Source organism: Babylonia areolata, chromosome 9 (genome assembly GCF_041734735.1).
Source record: "Babylonia areolata isolate BAREFJ2019XMU chromosome 9, ASM4173473v1, whole genome shotgun sequence".
Lineage (NCBI taxonomy): Eukaryota > Metazoa > Mollusca > Gastropoda > Neogastropoda > Buccinidae > Babylonia > Babylonia areolata.
In genome coordinates, this window is record NC_134884.1 from 34,813,909 (window position 1) to 34,833,908 (window position 20,000).

At 46.3% G+C, this 20,000-nt stretch overlaps 1 protein-coding gene across 1 annotated transcript in view; it reads right to left on the minus strand.

Moving 5' to 3' along the window:
* Positions 1-20,000, minus strand: part of LOC143285404 (CD109 antigen-like) — an 89,522-nt gene that overhangs the window by 29,350 nt on the left and 40,172 nt on the right. Inside the window, exons 19-23 of the mRNA XM_076592652.1 lie at positions 13,489-13,561; positions 4,406-4,523; positions 2,904-3,017; positions 1,038-1,103; positions 441-581 (exon numbers count right to left, since the gene is read on the minus strand). Of these exons, the coding sequence (XP_076448767.1) occupies positions 441-581; positions 1,038-1,103; positions 2,904-3,017; positions 4,406-4,523; positions 13,489-13,561 (512 nt within the window). The remainder of the gene's footprint in view (positions 1-440; positions 582-1,037; positions 1,104-2,903; positions 3,018-4,405; positions 4,524-13,488; positions 13,562-20,000) is intronic.

Here is a 20,000-nt window from a genome sequence, read left to right on the forward strand (position 1 = left end):
GTACTCAATGGCTTTAACCGTGTGGGTACTCCCCCCCCCATCCCTCCCCCCACCCCTCCACCGTCCTCCAATCCCCCAACACCCCAGCCCCCCCAACCCCCACACACACCATGACGACCAAATGCTGCTGAAAGTTGTCAGTGACAACGCCGTTGGACCTGCGGGCCAGCGGCAGTGACCTTAACCGTGTGGGTACTCTCCAACCCCCCATCCCTCACCACCCCACCCCTCCACCGTCCTCCAATCCCCCCCCCAGCCCCCCCCCCCAACCCTCACACACACCTTGACGACCAAGTGCTGCTGAAAGTTGTCAGTGACAACGCCGTTGGACCTGCGGGCCAGTGGCAATGACTTTAACTGTGTGGGTACTCCCCCCCCCATCCCTCCCCCTCCACCGTCCTCCAATCCCCCGACCCCCAGCCCCCGATCGCCCCACACACCTTGACGACCAAGTGCTGCTGAAAGTTGTCAGTGACGACGCCGCTGGACCTGTGGCCCGTGGCGGTGACCTGCACCGTGTGGTTGCCCACCTCGTCCGCCACTACCAGGAACGTCACGCTGCCTGCCTCGTTCCGCCTCACCTGGTGGCATGGATACACACGCGCATGCACGCGCGAGCGCATGCACGTGGACGCATGCACGCGTACGAACACGCGCACGCACGCGCGCACACATACACACAATGTGCTCGTTTGAACGCATGTCCACATAATTATATACACGCACATGTCCACACGGACAACATGTCCACGCATGTCTACATACACACACACAAACACACACACACGCACGCACGCGCACACACACACACACGCACGCGCGCGCGCATACACAGACACAGACACACACGCACACACACACACATGTACACATATTGACACATATCCACATACACGCACTCATGTCTTCACACACACACACACACACACACACGCGCACACACATGTCAACACACACACATGTCTACACACACACACACACACACACACACACACACCACACACACACACACACACACACACACACACAGATCCTACCATGAGGGATTGTGTGGGGGGTCCGGTTATGATGTAGTTGGCAGAGGACTCCAGTGTCACGGATGTCTGCAACAGTGCAACACAACACATGGACGTCCAGTCCAAACAGACCACACAAGGACGTCCAGTCCAAACAGACCACACAAGGTCCAGTCCAAACAGACCACACAAGGACGTCCACTCCAAACGGACGGCCAGTCTAAATGAGATCACCCACACATATTAGACGTTCCACTCACAACAGAACAAGCACAATGTACCGTCCTCTGTCTAAAACAAGACAAACACCAAGGACGTCTCCTCATAAAAGTCAACACAAACGTCCCATCCAACAGACCAACAGAAGAAGGACTTCAGTCAAACAGACCACACATGACAGTGCTTAGACAAAACAGAACAACGAGTCCTTCACAACCAGCCACACGATAGAGGTACTAGTCAAAACTGAACGACTACAGGTGAGTCAGCAGCAATGAGATCAACACACACAAGGATTCAGCACAACAGACCAACAACACACAAGCATTCAGTCCAACAGAAACACACAAGACGTACAGTTCCAACAGGTATGACAACAATGACTCGTCCATGTCCCTCCAACGAGTACTAGCACAATGATCATATCAACAACAACACACACCAGTACTCCATCCATATAGTCTAGTAACACAGGGCACGACTTCCCATGTACCTAAATGCGGCTGGTTAACTCACTCAGTACGGCCAGTCCTCTCTTCTCCTCTACACAGACCCCTCGGATGTCCAGTGGGTGTCTGAATGACCCAACCTTTAGCTTCCGTCGTAAGAATTGTGATATTCTTTGTCAACATTCACCTCTTCAGTATAAGAGCCATCCTCTTGCAATATTTTGATCATGGTAATTGGGGTGAAACGCTGTTAACTTCGTCTCTTTCGCCGTTCGTATGGAGAGAGTTAAAATATTTGAAGGACACGGACTTCTGTTAGTTGAACAGCGATGGACTTTACATCCTGAAAGACATGGGACTTCGGTTTTAAAACGGCAGACTATGGACTTCAGGCTGACGGGCGCAATAGCCGAGTGGTTAAAGCGTTGGACTGTCAATCTGAGGGTCCCGGGTTCGAATCACGGTGACGGCGCCTGGTGGGTAAAGGGTGGAGATTTTTACCATCTCCCAGGTCAACATATGTGCAGACCTGCTGGTGCCTGAACCCCCTTCGTGTGTATATGCAAGCAGAAGATCAAATACGCACGTTAAAGATCCTGTAATCCATGTCAGCGTTCGGTGGGTTATGGAAACAAGAACATACCCAGCATGCACAGCCCCGAAAACGGAGTATGGCTGCCTACATGGCGGGGTAAAAACGGTCATACACGTAAAAGCCCACTCGTGTGCATACGAGTGAACGCAGAAGAAGAAGGACTTCAGGCTGAAGGACAGACCAGTCTGAAACAGGTGACAGTGGACTTTTTAGACAGGACATAGACCAGTTTGATACAATCAGATAGTGGGCTTACAACTGAAGGCTATGCCACGGACTTGAGTTCGAAGCAGGTGACTAGTGAAATTTAGGCTGAAAGACTTAGATCAGTTGTGAGACAGCAGACAATGGACTGAAAGAGCAACACAACACAAGCATTTCAGACACAACAGTCAACACAACACAAGCATTTCAGACACAACAGTCAACACAACACAAGCATTTCAGACACAACAGTCAACACAACACAAGCATTTCAGATACAGACTTTAGACAGAAGGGTATTGATTTCATTTTTGAAACAACTGACAAATGCGTCACAACTGCGTCACACTCACAACTGACGTACTATGCACATGAATCATAATCTGAAAACATCACAACACACACCGCAGTTTTACTTACATCCATGTTGATATTGTCATAGTTGAACACGGTGGCACGAACTTCCAATTTCTCGCCATGTCGAACAGACCGTGGAAGGTTGAGGCGGACGTAAAACTTCTTGATGGCATTCAGCTGTTCGCACACACACACACACACACACACACACACACACACACAACGTGAGCACGCGCACACATGCACGCAGACGCACACATACACAAACAATCGAAAAACGTTTTTTTTTTCATTGTTTCAAACACAATAGGTTGTAGTTTTTACTTTCAATTTTTGCCTTACTCATATAAAATACAAATGGATTCGTTTATCAGTTAGAACGTGGACGCATCTAATTTTCAGCATATCAGTTCTATACCTTGTTAGTGAACTCCCCGACTTGATTTCAGTCTTTTCATGCGCACTTGACCTGGGTCCACTTTACACCATATTTTGCGAGAGTTTCAACATTTTTGTACAAATTAGCTCAAGTCCGACTACAGTATCATTGAACAAGTCGTCGAAATACTGAAGCCAACATTTCATTTCCCTGTTGGTGTCTATCGGTGACAGTGAGAATACATCGAAACGCGAAAGGTTTGGAATGAAAGCTGTCTCATGTCACACAGAACGAACGAACGAAATTGTTTTAGCTCAGTACGGCCAGTCCTCTCTTCTCCTCTACACAGACCCCTCGGATGTCCAGTGGGTGTCTGAATGACCCAACCTTTAGCTTCCGTCGTCAGAATTGTGGTATTCTTTGTCAACAAACACCTCTTCAGTATAAGAGCCTTCCACTTGCAATATTTTGATGGTGGTAATTGGGGTGAAACGCTGTTAGCGTCGTCTCTTTCGCCGTTCGTATGGAGTGAGTTAATGAACTTTGGCCATGGACCACAATTCAAAACCAGGGGACTGGGGGTGGGCATGGGAAGGGGTATTATAACACTTGAATAGATGACACAATATCATAATATTAATGGACTTGACATTAATTCTACTTAATTAGGTCTGAGTATATGATTTCTCGTTTTGATCGCATGGAAAATAACTTTTGATACATGGAAATTTCTCTGCTTGTTGTTTGATCGGAGAAGTGAACTAAGAGACATGTTTAAACAGTCTTGAAGAAATTTTGTCCGTAAATCATTATATACAGAACAAACAAACAACAAATGATATTCATCTTCTAGTCACACAGAGAGAGAAAGAGAGAGAGACAAGACAAGACAAGACAATGGTTTATTTGTTAGGCCTCCGGCCCATAACAAAGGAGTGGGCCACTAACAAAAATATTACATAATGAATCAAATAGTGTGAATAATATATCAATGCGCATGTGACTTGCAAGCTCTCTCTCTCTCTCTCTCCTCTCCCTCAAACACATGCACGCACGTATATACACACCCACATACACGCTCGCGCGCTAAACACACAGATCCAGAGAGAGAGAGAGAGAGAGAGAGAGAGAGAGAGGTGGGGGGTGGATCAGAATGTACAGGAAATAAAGGTGAACACAGAATCACCTCCAAAGGGTCGGAGGTGAGGACCAGTTCAGTATCCCTGCGGACGGCAAAGGCGGTCACCACCCATGACGTCACGGAGTCCGGTAAGGTCTCGTGCAACGTCAGCTTTCCACGGTCACTGACCACAGAGAATTATCATGATGATGATGACGATGCCGTAGATGTTGTTGTTGATGATGATGATGATGATGATGATGACGACGATGTTGATGACGACGACGATGTTAATGATGATGATGATGATGATGACGACGACGACGATGTTCATAATAATGATGATAGCGACGATGTCGATGATGATGATGATGCTGATGATAACGACGATGTTGATGATGATGATGATGATGACGAAGACGACGACGATGTCGATGATGATGATAACGGCGATGTTGATGATGACGATGACGATGATGTTGATGATGATGACGACGACGATGACGATGATGATGATAACGATGATGTTGATGATGATGACGACGATGTTAAAGATGATGATCATCATCATGGAAGAAATAATAATATCAATACGTAAGAGACCCATCAGTGAGCTTGAAAATGAAAAAAAGGAGTAAAAAAAAATTTGCCGGACATACTTTACCTGCTTCGTTGCCTTTATAGTCTGGAATGAGTGCTCAACTACTACTTCTACTACTACTATTCTTCGTAGTCCGTCGAGAGCCGACGCTGACAAGGTCTGTGAACTCAGCGATGACAGCGCATGTGACTCCGCGGCCCAAAGCTGGAAGCACACAGGCGCCCACAGGTGTCGCAGCGATGGTCTGAATTTTTTGGACTGATGAGCACGAGGCAGGCCCTGTGTGGTCTGTCCCTTGCAGCGGCGAGGCGCAGTCGTCTGTCCTCTTCAAAAGGTAGCTGTTGCTTTGGAGGTGAGAGGCCTCCAGGTTGATCTGTTCCGCGACGGGCGCAATAGCCGAGTGGTTAAAGCGTTTGACTGTCAATCTGAGGGTCCCGGGTTCGAATCACGGTGACGGCGCCTGGTGGGTAAAGGGTGGAGATTTTTACAATCTCTCAGGTCAACATATGTGCAGACCTACCAGTGCCTGAACCCCCTTCGTGTGCATACGCAAGCATAAGATCAAATACGCACGTTAAAGATCCTGTAATCCATGTCAGCGTTCGGTGGGTTATGGAAACAAGAACATACCCAGCATGCACACCCCCGAAAACGGAGTATGGCTGCCTACATGGCGGGGTAAAAACGGTCATACACGTAAAAGCCCACTCGGGTGCATACGAGTGAACGCAGAAGAAGAAGAAGAAGATCTGTTCCGCAGCAGAGGCTTCGAGGTCGCGTGGCTGGATGCCGGTGCCATGTGAGGTTGTTCCTCAGGGTGTACTTTGTACCCCAGTTTGGGCCTTCCCTGTCTGCCAGTGCGTGAGCCCTCCTTGAGCTGACTATGCATTAGTTGTCTTGGGATGCGCGGCTGTCGTCCATTCTGATGACATGAACCAGTCCAGCGTAGCTGAGCCTTCAGCAACAATGACTCGACGCTTGTTAGAAGAAGATTCAAGCCAGCTTTGTCCAGCACCTCTTGATTTTGTGACTTTGTCCATGCCGGCGAATGCCCATGATCATGCCGCAACGATCTCGTATGGAACTGCTCTAGCTGTTTGATGCGCCGTGGATAGATATATCATCATCATCATCACCATCATCATCATTATCACAACAACAATACTACTACTACTTCTACTACTACTACTAACAATGTACACATTTACTCAGTTCTACGTGGATAATTATACCCATTTTATAATGTCCTTGCATCTTCTCTCCCTTCTACCCTCTCTACCGATATCAAACTCGAACCACCACCCCTACCCTTTCCCCCTTCCCTACCAATACACACACACGACACACAAACCAGCCATCTACCCATACCACACACACACGACACACAAACCAGCCATCTACCCATACCACACACACACACACACACAAACCAGCCATCTACCCATACCACACACACACGACACACAAACCAGCCATCTACCCATACCACACACACACGACACACAAACCAGCCATCTACCCGTACAACACACACACGACACACAAACCAGCCATCTACCCATACCACACACACACACACGACACACAAACCAGCCATCTACCCATACCACACACACACGACACACAAACCAGCCATCTACCCGTACCACACACACACGACACACAAACCAGCCATCTACCCATACCACACACACACGACACACAAACCAGCCATCTACCCGTACCACACACACACGACACACAAACCAGCCATCTACCCATACCACACACACACACACGACACACAAACCAGCCATCTACCCATACCACACACACACACACGACACACAAACCAGCCATCTACCCATACCACACACACACACACGACACACAAACCAGCCATCTACCCATACCACACACACACGACACACAAACCAGCCATCTACCCATACCACACACACACACACGACACACAAACCAGCCATCTACCCATACCACACACACACACACGACACACAAACCAGCCATCTACCCATACCACACACACACACACGACACACAAACCAGCCATCTACCCATACCACACACACACGACACACAAACCAGCCATCTACCCGTACCACACACACACGACACACAAACCAGCCATCTACCCATACCACACACACACGACACACAAACCAGCCAACCCATACCACACACACACACACACGACACACAAACCAGCCATCTACCCATACCACACACACACACACACACACAAACCAGCCATCTACCCATACCACACACACACACACACGACACACAAACCAGCCATCTACCCATACCACACACACACACACGACACACAAACCAGCCATCTACCCGTACCACACACACACGACATACAAACCAGCCATCTACCCATACCACACACACACACACGACACACAAACCAGCCATCTACCCATACCACACACACACACACGACACACAAACCAGCCATCTACCCATACCACACACACACACACGACACACAAACCAGCCATCTACCCATACCACACACACACACACGACACACAAACCAGCCATCTACCCATACCACACACACACACACGACACACAAACCAGCCATCTACCCATACCACACACACACAAACACGACACACAAACCAGCCATCTACCCGTACCACACACACACACACACGACACACAAACCAGCCATCTACCCATACCACACACACACGACACACAAACCAGCCATCTACCCATACCACACACACACACACACGACACACAAACCAGCCATCTACCCATACCACACACACACACACACGACACACAAACCAGCCATCTACCCATACCACACACACACACACGACACACAAACCAGCCATCTACCCATACCACACACACACACACGACACACAAACCAGCCATCTACCCATACCACACACACACACACACGACACACAAACCAGCCATCTACCCATACCACACACACACACACGACACACAAACCAGCCATCTACCCGTACCACACACACACACACCACACACAATCCAGCCATCTACCCATACCACACACACACACACGACACACAAACCAGCCATCTACCCATACCACACACACACACACGACACACAATCCAGCCATCTACCCATACCACACACACACGACACACAAACCAGCCATCTACCCATACCACACACACACACACGACACACAAACCAGCCATCTACCCATACCACACACACACACACACGACACACAAACCAGCCATCTACCCATACCACACACACACACACGACACACAAACCAGCCATCTACCCATACCACACACACACACACGACACACAAACCAGCCATCTACCCATACCACACACACACACACACGACACACAAACCAGCCATCTACCCATACCACACACACACACACGACACACAAACCAGCCATCTACCCGTACCACACACACACACACCACACACAATCCAGCCATCTACCCATACCACACACACACACACGACACACAAACCAGCCATCTACCCATACCACACACACACACACGACACACAATCCAGCCATCTACCCATACCACACACACACGACACACAAACCAGCCATCTACCCATACCACACACACACACACACACGACACACAAACCAGCCATCTACCCATACCACACACACACGACACACAAACCAGCCATCTACCCATACCACACACACACACACACGACACACAAACCAGCCATCTACCCGTACCACACACACACACGACACACAAACCAGCCATCTACCCGTACCACACACACACGACACACAAACCAGCCATCTACCCGTACCACACACACACGACACACAAACCAGCCATCTACCCGTACCACACACACACGACACACAAACCAGCCATCTACCCGTACCACACACACACGACACACAAACCAGCCATCTACCCGTACCACACACACACGACACACAAACGAGCCATCTACCCGTACCACACACACACGACACACAAACCAGCCATCTACCCGTACCACACACACAAGACACACAAACCAGCCATCTACCCGTACCACACACACACACGACACACAAACCAGCCATCTACCCATACCACACACACACACACGACACACAAACCAGCCATCTACCCATACCACACACACACGACACACAAACCAGCCATCTACCCATACCACACACACACATGACACACAAACCAGCCATCTACCCATACCACACACACACACGACACACAAACCAGCCATCTACCCATACCACACACACACACACACAAACCAGCCATCTACCCATACCACACACACACACGACACACAAACCAGCCATCTACCCGTACCACACACACACGACACACAAACCAGCCATCTACCCGTACCACACACACACACACGACATACAAACCAGCCATCTACCCGTACCACACACACACACACACGACACACAAACCAGCCATCTACCCATACCACACACACACGACACACAAACCAGCCATCTACCCGTACCACACACACACACACGACACACAAACCAGCCATCTACCCGTACCACACACACACACACACGACACACAAACCAGCCATCTACCCATACCACACACACACGACACACAAACCAGCCATCTACCCATACCACACACACACGACACACAAACCAGCCATCTACCCATACCACACACACACGACACACAAACCAGCCATCTACCCATACCACACACACACGACACACAAACCAGCCATCTACCCATACCACACACACACACGACACACAAACCAGCCATCTACCCATACCACACACACACACGACACACAAACCAGCCATCTACCCATACCACACACACACACACGACACACAAACCAGCCATCTACCCATACCACACACACACACACGACACACAAACCAGCCATCTACCCATACCACACACACACGACACACAAACCAGCCATCTACCCATACCACACACACACACGACACACAAACCAGCCATCTACCCATACCACACACACACACACGACACACAAACCAGCCATCTACCCATACCACACACACACGACACACAAACCAGCCATCTACCCATACCACACACACACACACGACACACAAACCAGCCATCTACCCATACCACACACACACACACGACACACAAACCAGCCATCTACCCATACCACACACACACGACACACAAACCAGCCATCTACCCATACCACACACACACACACGACACACAAACCAGCCATCTACCCATACCACACACACACACACACACGACACACAAACCAGCCATCTACCCATACCACACACACACACACGACACACAAACCAGCCATCTACCCATAACACACACACACACACGACACACAAACCAGCCACCTACCCATACCACACACACACGACACACAAAACAGCCATCTACCCATACCACACACACACACACGACACACAAACCAGCCATCTACCCATAGCACACACACACGACACACAAACCAGCCATCTACCCATACCACACACACACACACGACACACAAACCAGCCATCTACCCATACCACACACACACACACACGACACACAAACCAGCCATCTACCCATACCACACACACACGACACACAAACCAGCCATCTACCCGTACCACACACACACACACACGACACACAAACCAGCCATCTACCCATACCACACACACACACACACACGACACACAAACCAGCCATCTACCCATACCACACACACACACACGACACACAAACCAGCCATCTACCCATACCACACACACACACACGACACACAAACCAGCCATCTACCCGTACCACACACACACACACGACACACAAACCAGCCATCTACCCATACCACACACACACGACACACAAACCAGCCATCTACCCGTACCACACACACACGACACACAAACCAGCCATCTACCCATACCACACACACACGACACACAAACCAGCCATCTACCCGTACCACACACACACGACACACAAACCAGCCATCTACCCATACCACACACACACACACGACACACAAACCAGCCATCTACCCATACCACACACACACACACACACGACACACAAACCAGCCATCTACCCATACCACACACACACACACGACACACAAACCAGCCATCTACCCATACCACACACACACACACACACGACACACAAACCAGCCATCTACCCATACCACACACACACACACGACACACAAACCAGCCATCTACCCATACCACACACACACACACGACACACAAACCAGCCATCTACCCATACCACACACACACACACACGACACACAAACCAGCCATCTACCCATACCACACACACACACACGACACACACACCAGCTATCTACCCATACCACACACACACACACGACACACAAACCAGCCATCTACCCATACCACACACACACACACGACACACAAACCAGCCATCTACCCATACCACACACACACACACGACACACAAACCAGCCATCTACCCATACTACACACACACACACGACACACAAACCAGCCATCTACCCATACCACACACACACACACGACACACAAACCAGCCATCTACCCATACCACACACACACACACGACACACAAACCAGCCATCTACCCGTACCACACACACACACACGACACACAAACCAGCCATCTACCCATACCACACACACACACGACACACAAACCAGCCATCTACCCATACCACACACACACACGACACACAAACCAGCCATCTACCCATACCACACACACACGACACACAAACCAGCCATCTACCCGTACCACACACACACACACACGACACACAAACCAGCCATCTACCCATACCACACACACACACACGACACACAAACCAGCCATCTACCCATACCACACACACACGACACACAAACCAGACATCTACCCGTACCACACACACACGACACACAAACCAGCCATCTACCCGTACCACACACACACGACACACAAACCAGCCATCTACCCATACCACACACACACGACACACAAACCAGCCATCTACCATACCACACACACACGACACACAAACCAGCCATCTACCCATACCACACACACATGACACACAAACCAGCCATCTACCCATACCACACACACACACACACGACACACAAACCAGCCATCTACCCGTACCACACACACACGACACACAAACCAGCCATCTACCCATACCACACACACACACACGACACACAAACCAGCCATCTACCCATACCACACACACACACACACGACACACAAACCAGCCATCTACCCATACCACACACACACACACGACACACAAACCAGCCATCTACCGATACCACACACACACGACACACAAACCAGCCATCTACCCATACCACACACACACACACACACGACACACAAACCAGCCATCTACCCATACCACACACACACACACACGACACACAAACCAGCCATCTACCCATACCACACACACACACACGACACACAAACCAGCCATCTACCCATACCACACACACACGACACACAAACCAGCCATCTACCCATACCACACACACACACACGACACACAAACCAGCCATCTACCCATACCACACACACACACACGACACACAAACCAGCCATCTACCCGTACCACACACACACGACACACAAACCAGCCATCTACCCATACCACACACACACACACGACACACAATCCAGCCATCTACCCATACCACACACACACGACACACAAACCAGCCATCTACCCATACCACACACACACACACACGACACACAAACCAGCCATCTACCCATACCACACACACACACACGACACACAATCCAGCCATCTACCCATACCACACACACACGACACACAAACCAGCCATCTACCCATACCACACACACACACACACACACGACACACAAACCAGCCATCTACCCATACCACACACACACACACGACACACAAACCAGCCATCTACCCATACCACACACACACACACGACACACAAACCAGCCATCTACCCATACCACACACACACACACGACACACAAACCAGCCATCTACCCATACCACACACACACACACACACAGGAGAAGCAGGAAGCAGACAGACAATCTTTCTCTCTCTCTCTTCCTTCCTCAGTCCCTCCCCGCCCCCCCCACTCCCCCTCAAACCGCCCGCTTCTCAGCTGAATAATTCTTCCCGTGCCATTGATTTCCAGAAATAACGATTGATTTTCTAAGTAAAAAAACAAACAAAACAAAACAACAAGCAAAAAACATAAAAAAAACAAAGAAACGAAAAATAATAATATCATTAATTTTCAGTCTACCAACATCTTAGACGAACAAACTACAAGTGAATTAACGATACGAACAGACAGACAGACAGACAGACAGGAAACGCAGAACTGACTACAAGTGAATTAACGACACCAACAGGCAGACAGACAGACAGATAGACAGATAGACAGACAGACAGGAAACGCAGAACTGACTACAAGTGAATTAACGACACCAACAGACAGACAGACAGACAGACAGACAGACAGACAGACAGATAGACAGACAGACAGGAAACGCAGAACTGACTCAGTTCGATCCGCCTTCCACAGCCAGGTATCGGGGAAGTTGGTCCTCTCCGACATCTCCAACAGCTGTGTGTCTGTGACATGGACATCATCTTGTTTGTCTTTATCATCATCATCATCATCATCATCATTATCGTCTTCACTGTCATCATCATCTTCTTCACTAGCATCATCATCATCACCATTTTCTTCTTCTTCACTATCACCATTTTCTTCTTCTTCTTCTTCTTCTTCACTTTCATCTTCTTCTTCTTCTTTTTCGCCATCATCATTATCATCCTCCTTTTCTTCGTAATCATTTTTGATTACGCCACTTTTGTGAAATATCTCCGGCTGTGTGTCTGTAACACGAACATATTTGTTTTCATCATCAACTTCTTCACCATTATCACCATCATCATCAACAACAGCAGCAGCAGCAGCAGCAGCAGCAGCAGTATCTTCACCACCGTTATCTTCACCATCGTTATCTTCTTCTTATTATTATTCGACATCATCATCTCCTTTACCATGCATCATCATCGTATTCTTCTTCGTAATTATTGCTTAAACAATGATCAAAAAACACCTTTTTAGTATTACCGGTGAACAAAATTTATACGCCAAGCCATCAAGCAGCACACTGGAGACCATGTGAAAATCTACTGAAAGGACTGGCCGTACTGAGTGAGTTAAATCACCACTTTTGTTGTAATCTTCAGCTGTGTGTTGTAACATATCTATCATCTTTTTCTCAGTGTCATCGTCATCGTTAACATTTGTCTTCATCATCATCATCATCATCATCGTCATTATCATCACCATTTTCATCATTACCATCATCATCATCATCGTCATTATCATCACCATTTTCATCATTACCATCATCATCATCATCATCATCATCGGCAATTTCATTCACTGAATTACCCCTGACACATAAACAAGTGAACAGATAAATAGTAAATAGTCAGACCAGTCAGTCAACCAGTCTACAGTAAAGAGAAAGCAAGAGACTCATGACACAGACACAGACACAGACACACACACACACACACACACACACACACACACACACACACACACACCAACCAGTCAACCAGTCTACAACAGGCACTTACATTCATGTATACACATGAATATGCATGCATTCATACACATATGCACACAAAAAACAGACACACACACACACACACACACACACACACACAGAGACGCACACATACACCAAAACACACACACACACACGCACACACACACACACACACACTCAGACACGGACACCCACACACACACACACACGCACGCACACACACGCACACACACACACACACAGACGCACACATACACACACACACGCACGCACACACACACACACACCAACCAGTCAACCAGTCTACAACAGTAAAGAGAAAGCAAGAGACTCATGACATGAGCTTGTAAAAGATGTATTCATAAAAAAAACCCATAATGCACTTACATTCATGTATACACATGAATATGCATGCATTCATACACATATGCACACACAAACACACACACACACACATACACAAGTGCACACAAACACACAAACTCTTGACCACTCAGTCACATACACACACTACACACAGACACAGACACACAGACACAGACACACGCACACACACACAGACACACAGACACACACACACACACACACACACACATATATATATATATACACACACACACCACAATACACTGCGCAAGAAAACATCACTCTTTAAAAGGTTATCGTCACAACCTAATAGTTCTGTGTGACACACAGACACACACACACACACACACACACACACACACACACACACACACACACACACATACACACACCACAATACACTGCTAAAGAAAACATCACTCTTTAAAAGGTTATCGTCACAACTGAGCAAACCAATTTCATTTTCAGTTCTCCCGTCGTTTGTCAATATCAGCTTTAACTCTCTCCATACGAACGGCGAAAGAGACGACGTTAACAGCGTTTCACCCCAATTACTATCATCAAAATATTGCAAGCGGAAGGCTCTTATACTGAAGAGGTGAATGTTGACAAAGAATACCACAATTCTGACGACGGAAGCTAAAGGTTGGGTCATTAACACACCCACTGGACATCCGATGGGTCTGTGTAGAGGAGAAGAGAGGACTGGCCGTACTGAGTGAGTTAATGGAAAACCTTACATAAATGTTAAGCAAAACCCAGCTTGTGCTCGCACGAACATTTCATCAGAACTTCTTTTCAACAATCAACATCAATAACAAGAGATCATATACCTAAGCACTCTTATACTCTTTATTTACGAAGAATTTTTTTTTCTCCCATTCTAAGAAATTCAATTTTCAGTTGACGTATCTTAACACACAACATTAGGCTTTATTCAGGAGATTCAAAGTCCAACCCTTTCGTATTTTTTACTCTCAGACTAAAGCCCGTACCTGAAGAAGCATTCACACAACCAGCACACCAAGTTGAAGCAGTTTAGTAGACATACAGCCCAACACCTCAATATCACTCTGAAGTTTATTACAGCTACTCATCATTGCTGTTATGTGAAATGCAGTTCGCAGTTCTGAGTGATGCATCTAACAAAGCATATCACGATTCTTTGTTACTGACCTTATACTTCCGTGAGATGCACTTTTTAGTTCTGTGTCATGCATCTTTTAGTTCTTTGTGATGAACCTTACAGTTCTGAATGAAAACATCTTTTAGTTTTGTGCACTGAAACTGAAATTCTGTACAATGAATCTTGATGCTCTGTGTAACGAACCTAATAGTTCTGTTTAATGAACCTGACAGTTCCATGTAATGCATGTTGTTGTTGTTGTTGTTTTTAGGTGGGTGACGGGGGTGTAGAGGCAGTACCTGTTTCTTTTTTTTATTACTAAAGCAATACTGAGAGACAGTGGTCAGTTTCAGTTTCAGTAGCTCAAGGAGGCGTCACTGCGTTCGGACAAACCATATACGCTACACCACATCTGCCAAGCAGATGCCTGACCAGCAGCGTAACCCAACGCGCTTAGTCAGGCCTTGAGAAAAAAACAAAAAAAACAAAAACAAAAACAACAAACAAACAAAAAAACGGGGGAATAAATAATAGATAAGCTTACATAAATAAATAAATAAATAAATAAATGAATAATAATTATAATATAGAAAAAGGTAGTAGTAATAATAATAGTAATACTAATAAAATGATGATAAAAGATTAAAAAAATAAATAAATAAGACAACAATGGTGATAAATAAGCGAATAAATGTAAAATATGAAGACACACATTCACACATACACCCACACATGCATAACAGAAATGCACCAAACATGCAGTTTCACAGATATGAAAGCACAGTCAAATACATATAAACGTACATGAGCTCCAACACACACACACACACACACATTACCTTGCACCTCCTCCACCCCCCTCCTCCACACACTCATTTCTAGTCTACGTATCGCAGCTTCCACGGCACACACACACACACACACACACACACACACACACACTCACAGAGATGAACACTTACTTGTACAAGCACACACACATACGCCCATATCTCCCACCCCCAACCCCACACACATATATACAAAGATATATATATATATATATATATATATATATATATATATATATATATATATATATATACGTTCCAATATCCTGTTGCTCCCACAGTGTAGGCATGCATACACTCACATACCTCATCCTGTACCCCACCTCCCCCCGCACTCCCACCTCCCCTCACACACACACGTACACAGATCTCTCCTGACACTTGTGTACACTTACACTCTCGCGCATTCATAAACGCACTCAAAAGCACAGACCCACACATCCACACAAACACACACATACACACACGCACAGAGGCTGCCCCAGACTGGCCGCAAGAGGGATGGGAAAAGATCTCTGATGCCAAGAACGTGGCGTCTAGTGTGTTGCTCAGTCTATTGTATTTGGAAAGGCCCACAGAGACTCTGTTCCGTTTTGAAGAAATTTGCGCAATGTTGGTTTGGAAATGATGCAGATATTTGTTTGATTTGCAAAGCATCGTGCTCTACCTTTCGTGTTAGACTTGCGGCCGCTCCCTCTCTCTGCTTTTATTTCTTTGAGGCGATCGATGGTGTGATGGCCTTGTACCTGTTCTTTTTGGTATTCTTTGACTTTTCTGAGGATTTCCGATTTTCCTAGATGTAGGCCGCTCGTTGGTGTTGCGTTACCAGCAAGTCTGTCAGCTCGCTCATTTCCCTTAACACCTGCATGTCCCGGGCAGTATGACCATGTGAGTTTTTTAATCTGAAAGTTGCGCATTGCCTTATGCCACTCTGGGCTTCCCATTCCGTTTTCAATTTTCTGTATGAGGTTCATTGAGTCGGTTAGAATCATGGCATGTTGGTTTCCGGGCGTATGGATGGACGATAGCCACTGGAGGGCATGTGTCGCAGCTTCAACTTCCATCGTTAGGCTGGAGGTTGTGACTTTGTGGTCAGAACACACAATCTAACCCTTCATTACACACAAATGTAAAGTTCAGTACACAGAAATGAAAAATGTATCAACACAGAAATGTAAAGTGCGTGTTACGCAACTGTACGATGTGTTAAACAGAACTGTAAGATGCATCGCACAGAAACGTTCAGACCACAGAACTTCAAAATGTTTTAACACAGAACTGCAACGTTCAAAATACAGAATCGAAAGATGTTTGTGTCTTCTGGGTTCTTTGTGATGAACCTCAGTGTTCTGTGTGAAAACGTCTTTTAGTTCTTTGTGATGAACCTTAGTGTTCTATGTGAAAACATCCTTCAGTTCTTTGTGATGAACCTTAGTGTTCTGTGTGAAAACATCCTTCAGTTCTTTGTGATGAACCTTAGTGTTCTGTGTGAAAACATCTTTTAGTTCTTTGTGATGAACCTTAGTGTTCTGTGTGAAAACATCCTTCAGTTCTTTGTGATGAACTTTAGTGTTCTGTGTGAAAACGTCTTTTAGTTCTTTGTGATGAACCTTAGTGTTCTGTGTGAAAACATCCTTCAGTTCTTTGTGATGAACCTTAGTGTTCTATGTGAAAACATCCTTCAGTTCTTTGTGATGAACCTTAGTGTTCTGTGTGAAAACGTCTTTTAGTTCTTTGTGATGAACCTTAGTGTTCTGTGTGAAAACGTCTTTTAGTTCTTTGTGGTGAACCTTAGCGTTCTGCGTGAAAACATTTTAGTTCCTTGTGATTAACCTTAGTGTTCTGTGTGAAAACATCCTTCAGTTCCTTGTGATGAACCTTAGTGTTCTGTGCGAAAACATCCTTCAGTTCTTTGTGATGAACCTTAGTGTTCTGTGTGAAAACATCTTTTAGTTCTTTGTGGTGAACCTTAGCGTTCTGTGTGAAAACATTTTAGTTCCTTGTGATTAACCTTAGTGTTCTGTGTGAAAACATCCTTAAGTTCTTTGTGATAAACCTTAGTGTTCTGTGTGAAAACATCTTTTAGTTCTTTGTGATGAACCTTAGTGTTCTGTGTGAAAACATCTTTTAGTTCTTTGTGATGAACCTTAGTGTTCTGTGTGAAAACATCTTTTAGTTCTTTGTGATGAACCTTAGTGTTCTGTGTGAAAACATCTTTTAGTTCTGTGTACTGAAATTTAAAAGTTCTGTACAATGAATGTTGATGCTCTGTGTAACGAACCTGACATTTCTGTTTAATGAACTTGACAGTTCCATGTAATGCATATTACAGCTGTGTGTGGAAACATTTTTCTATCAGTTCCGTGTAGTGAACTTCACATGTGTGTGTGTGTGTGTGTGTGATGCATCGTACAGTTCCGTGTAAAGCATCTTACAGTTTTATGTAATGCATGCTACAGTTCTGTTTAATGTACGTTAATATGCAAAGCATTTACAAGTCTCTGTAATCATCACTATAGTTCTGTTTAACCCTTTCACCGCCAGTCACTTTAGAGTGCAACATTCCCTTGTGCTATAAACACAGAAAATATGGTGTCTAGGAACAGCTGGGTACTCTCCCTGCGATGTGTAGAGAACACGTCCTATCCTACCACCGAACATTAAAAGCAGTAGGTTCATGGATAACGGACCCATGATCTGGTCACCATTCAGTGACACGGGTGCTCTAACTGGCTGCTGCATAAATGCGAGTTTGGCAGTGAAAGGGTTAATGAACTTTAAAGTTCCATGCGATGCACATTACAGTTCTTGTGTTAAAACATCTTTCATTTCTGTGTACTGAACTTTCCAGTTCTGTGTTAAAACATCTTTCGGTTCTGTGTTCTGAACCTTGCAGTTCTGTGTTAAAACATTTTTGAATTCCGTGTACTGAACTTTACAGTTCTGTGTTAAAACATCTTTCGGTTCTGTGTTTTGAACCTTGCAGTTCTGCATAAAAACATCTTTCGGTTCTGTGTTTTGAACCTTGCAGTTCTGTGTCAAAACATTTTTGAATTCCGTGTACTGAACTTTACAGTTCTGTGTTAAAATATTTTGAAGTTCTGTGTACTGAACTTTAC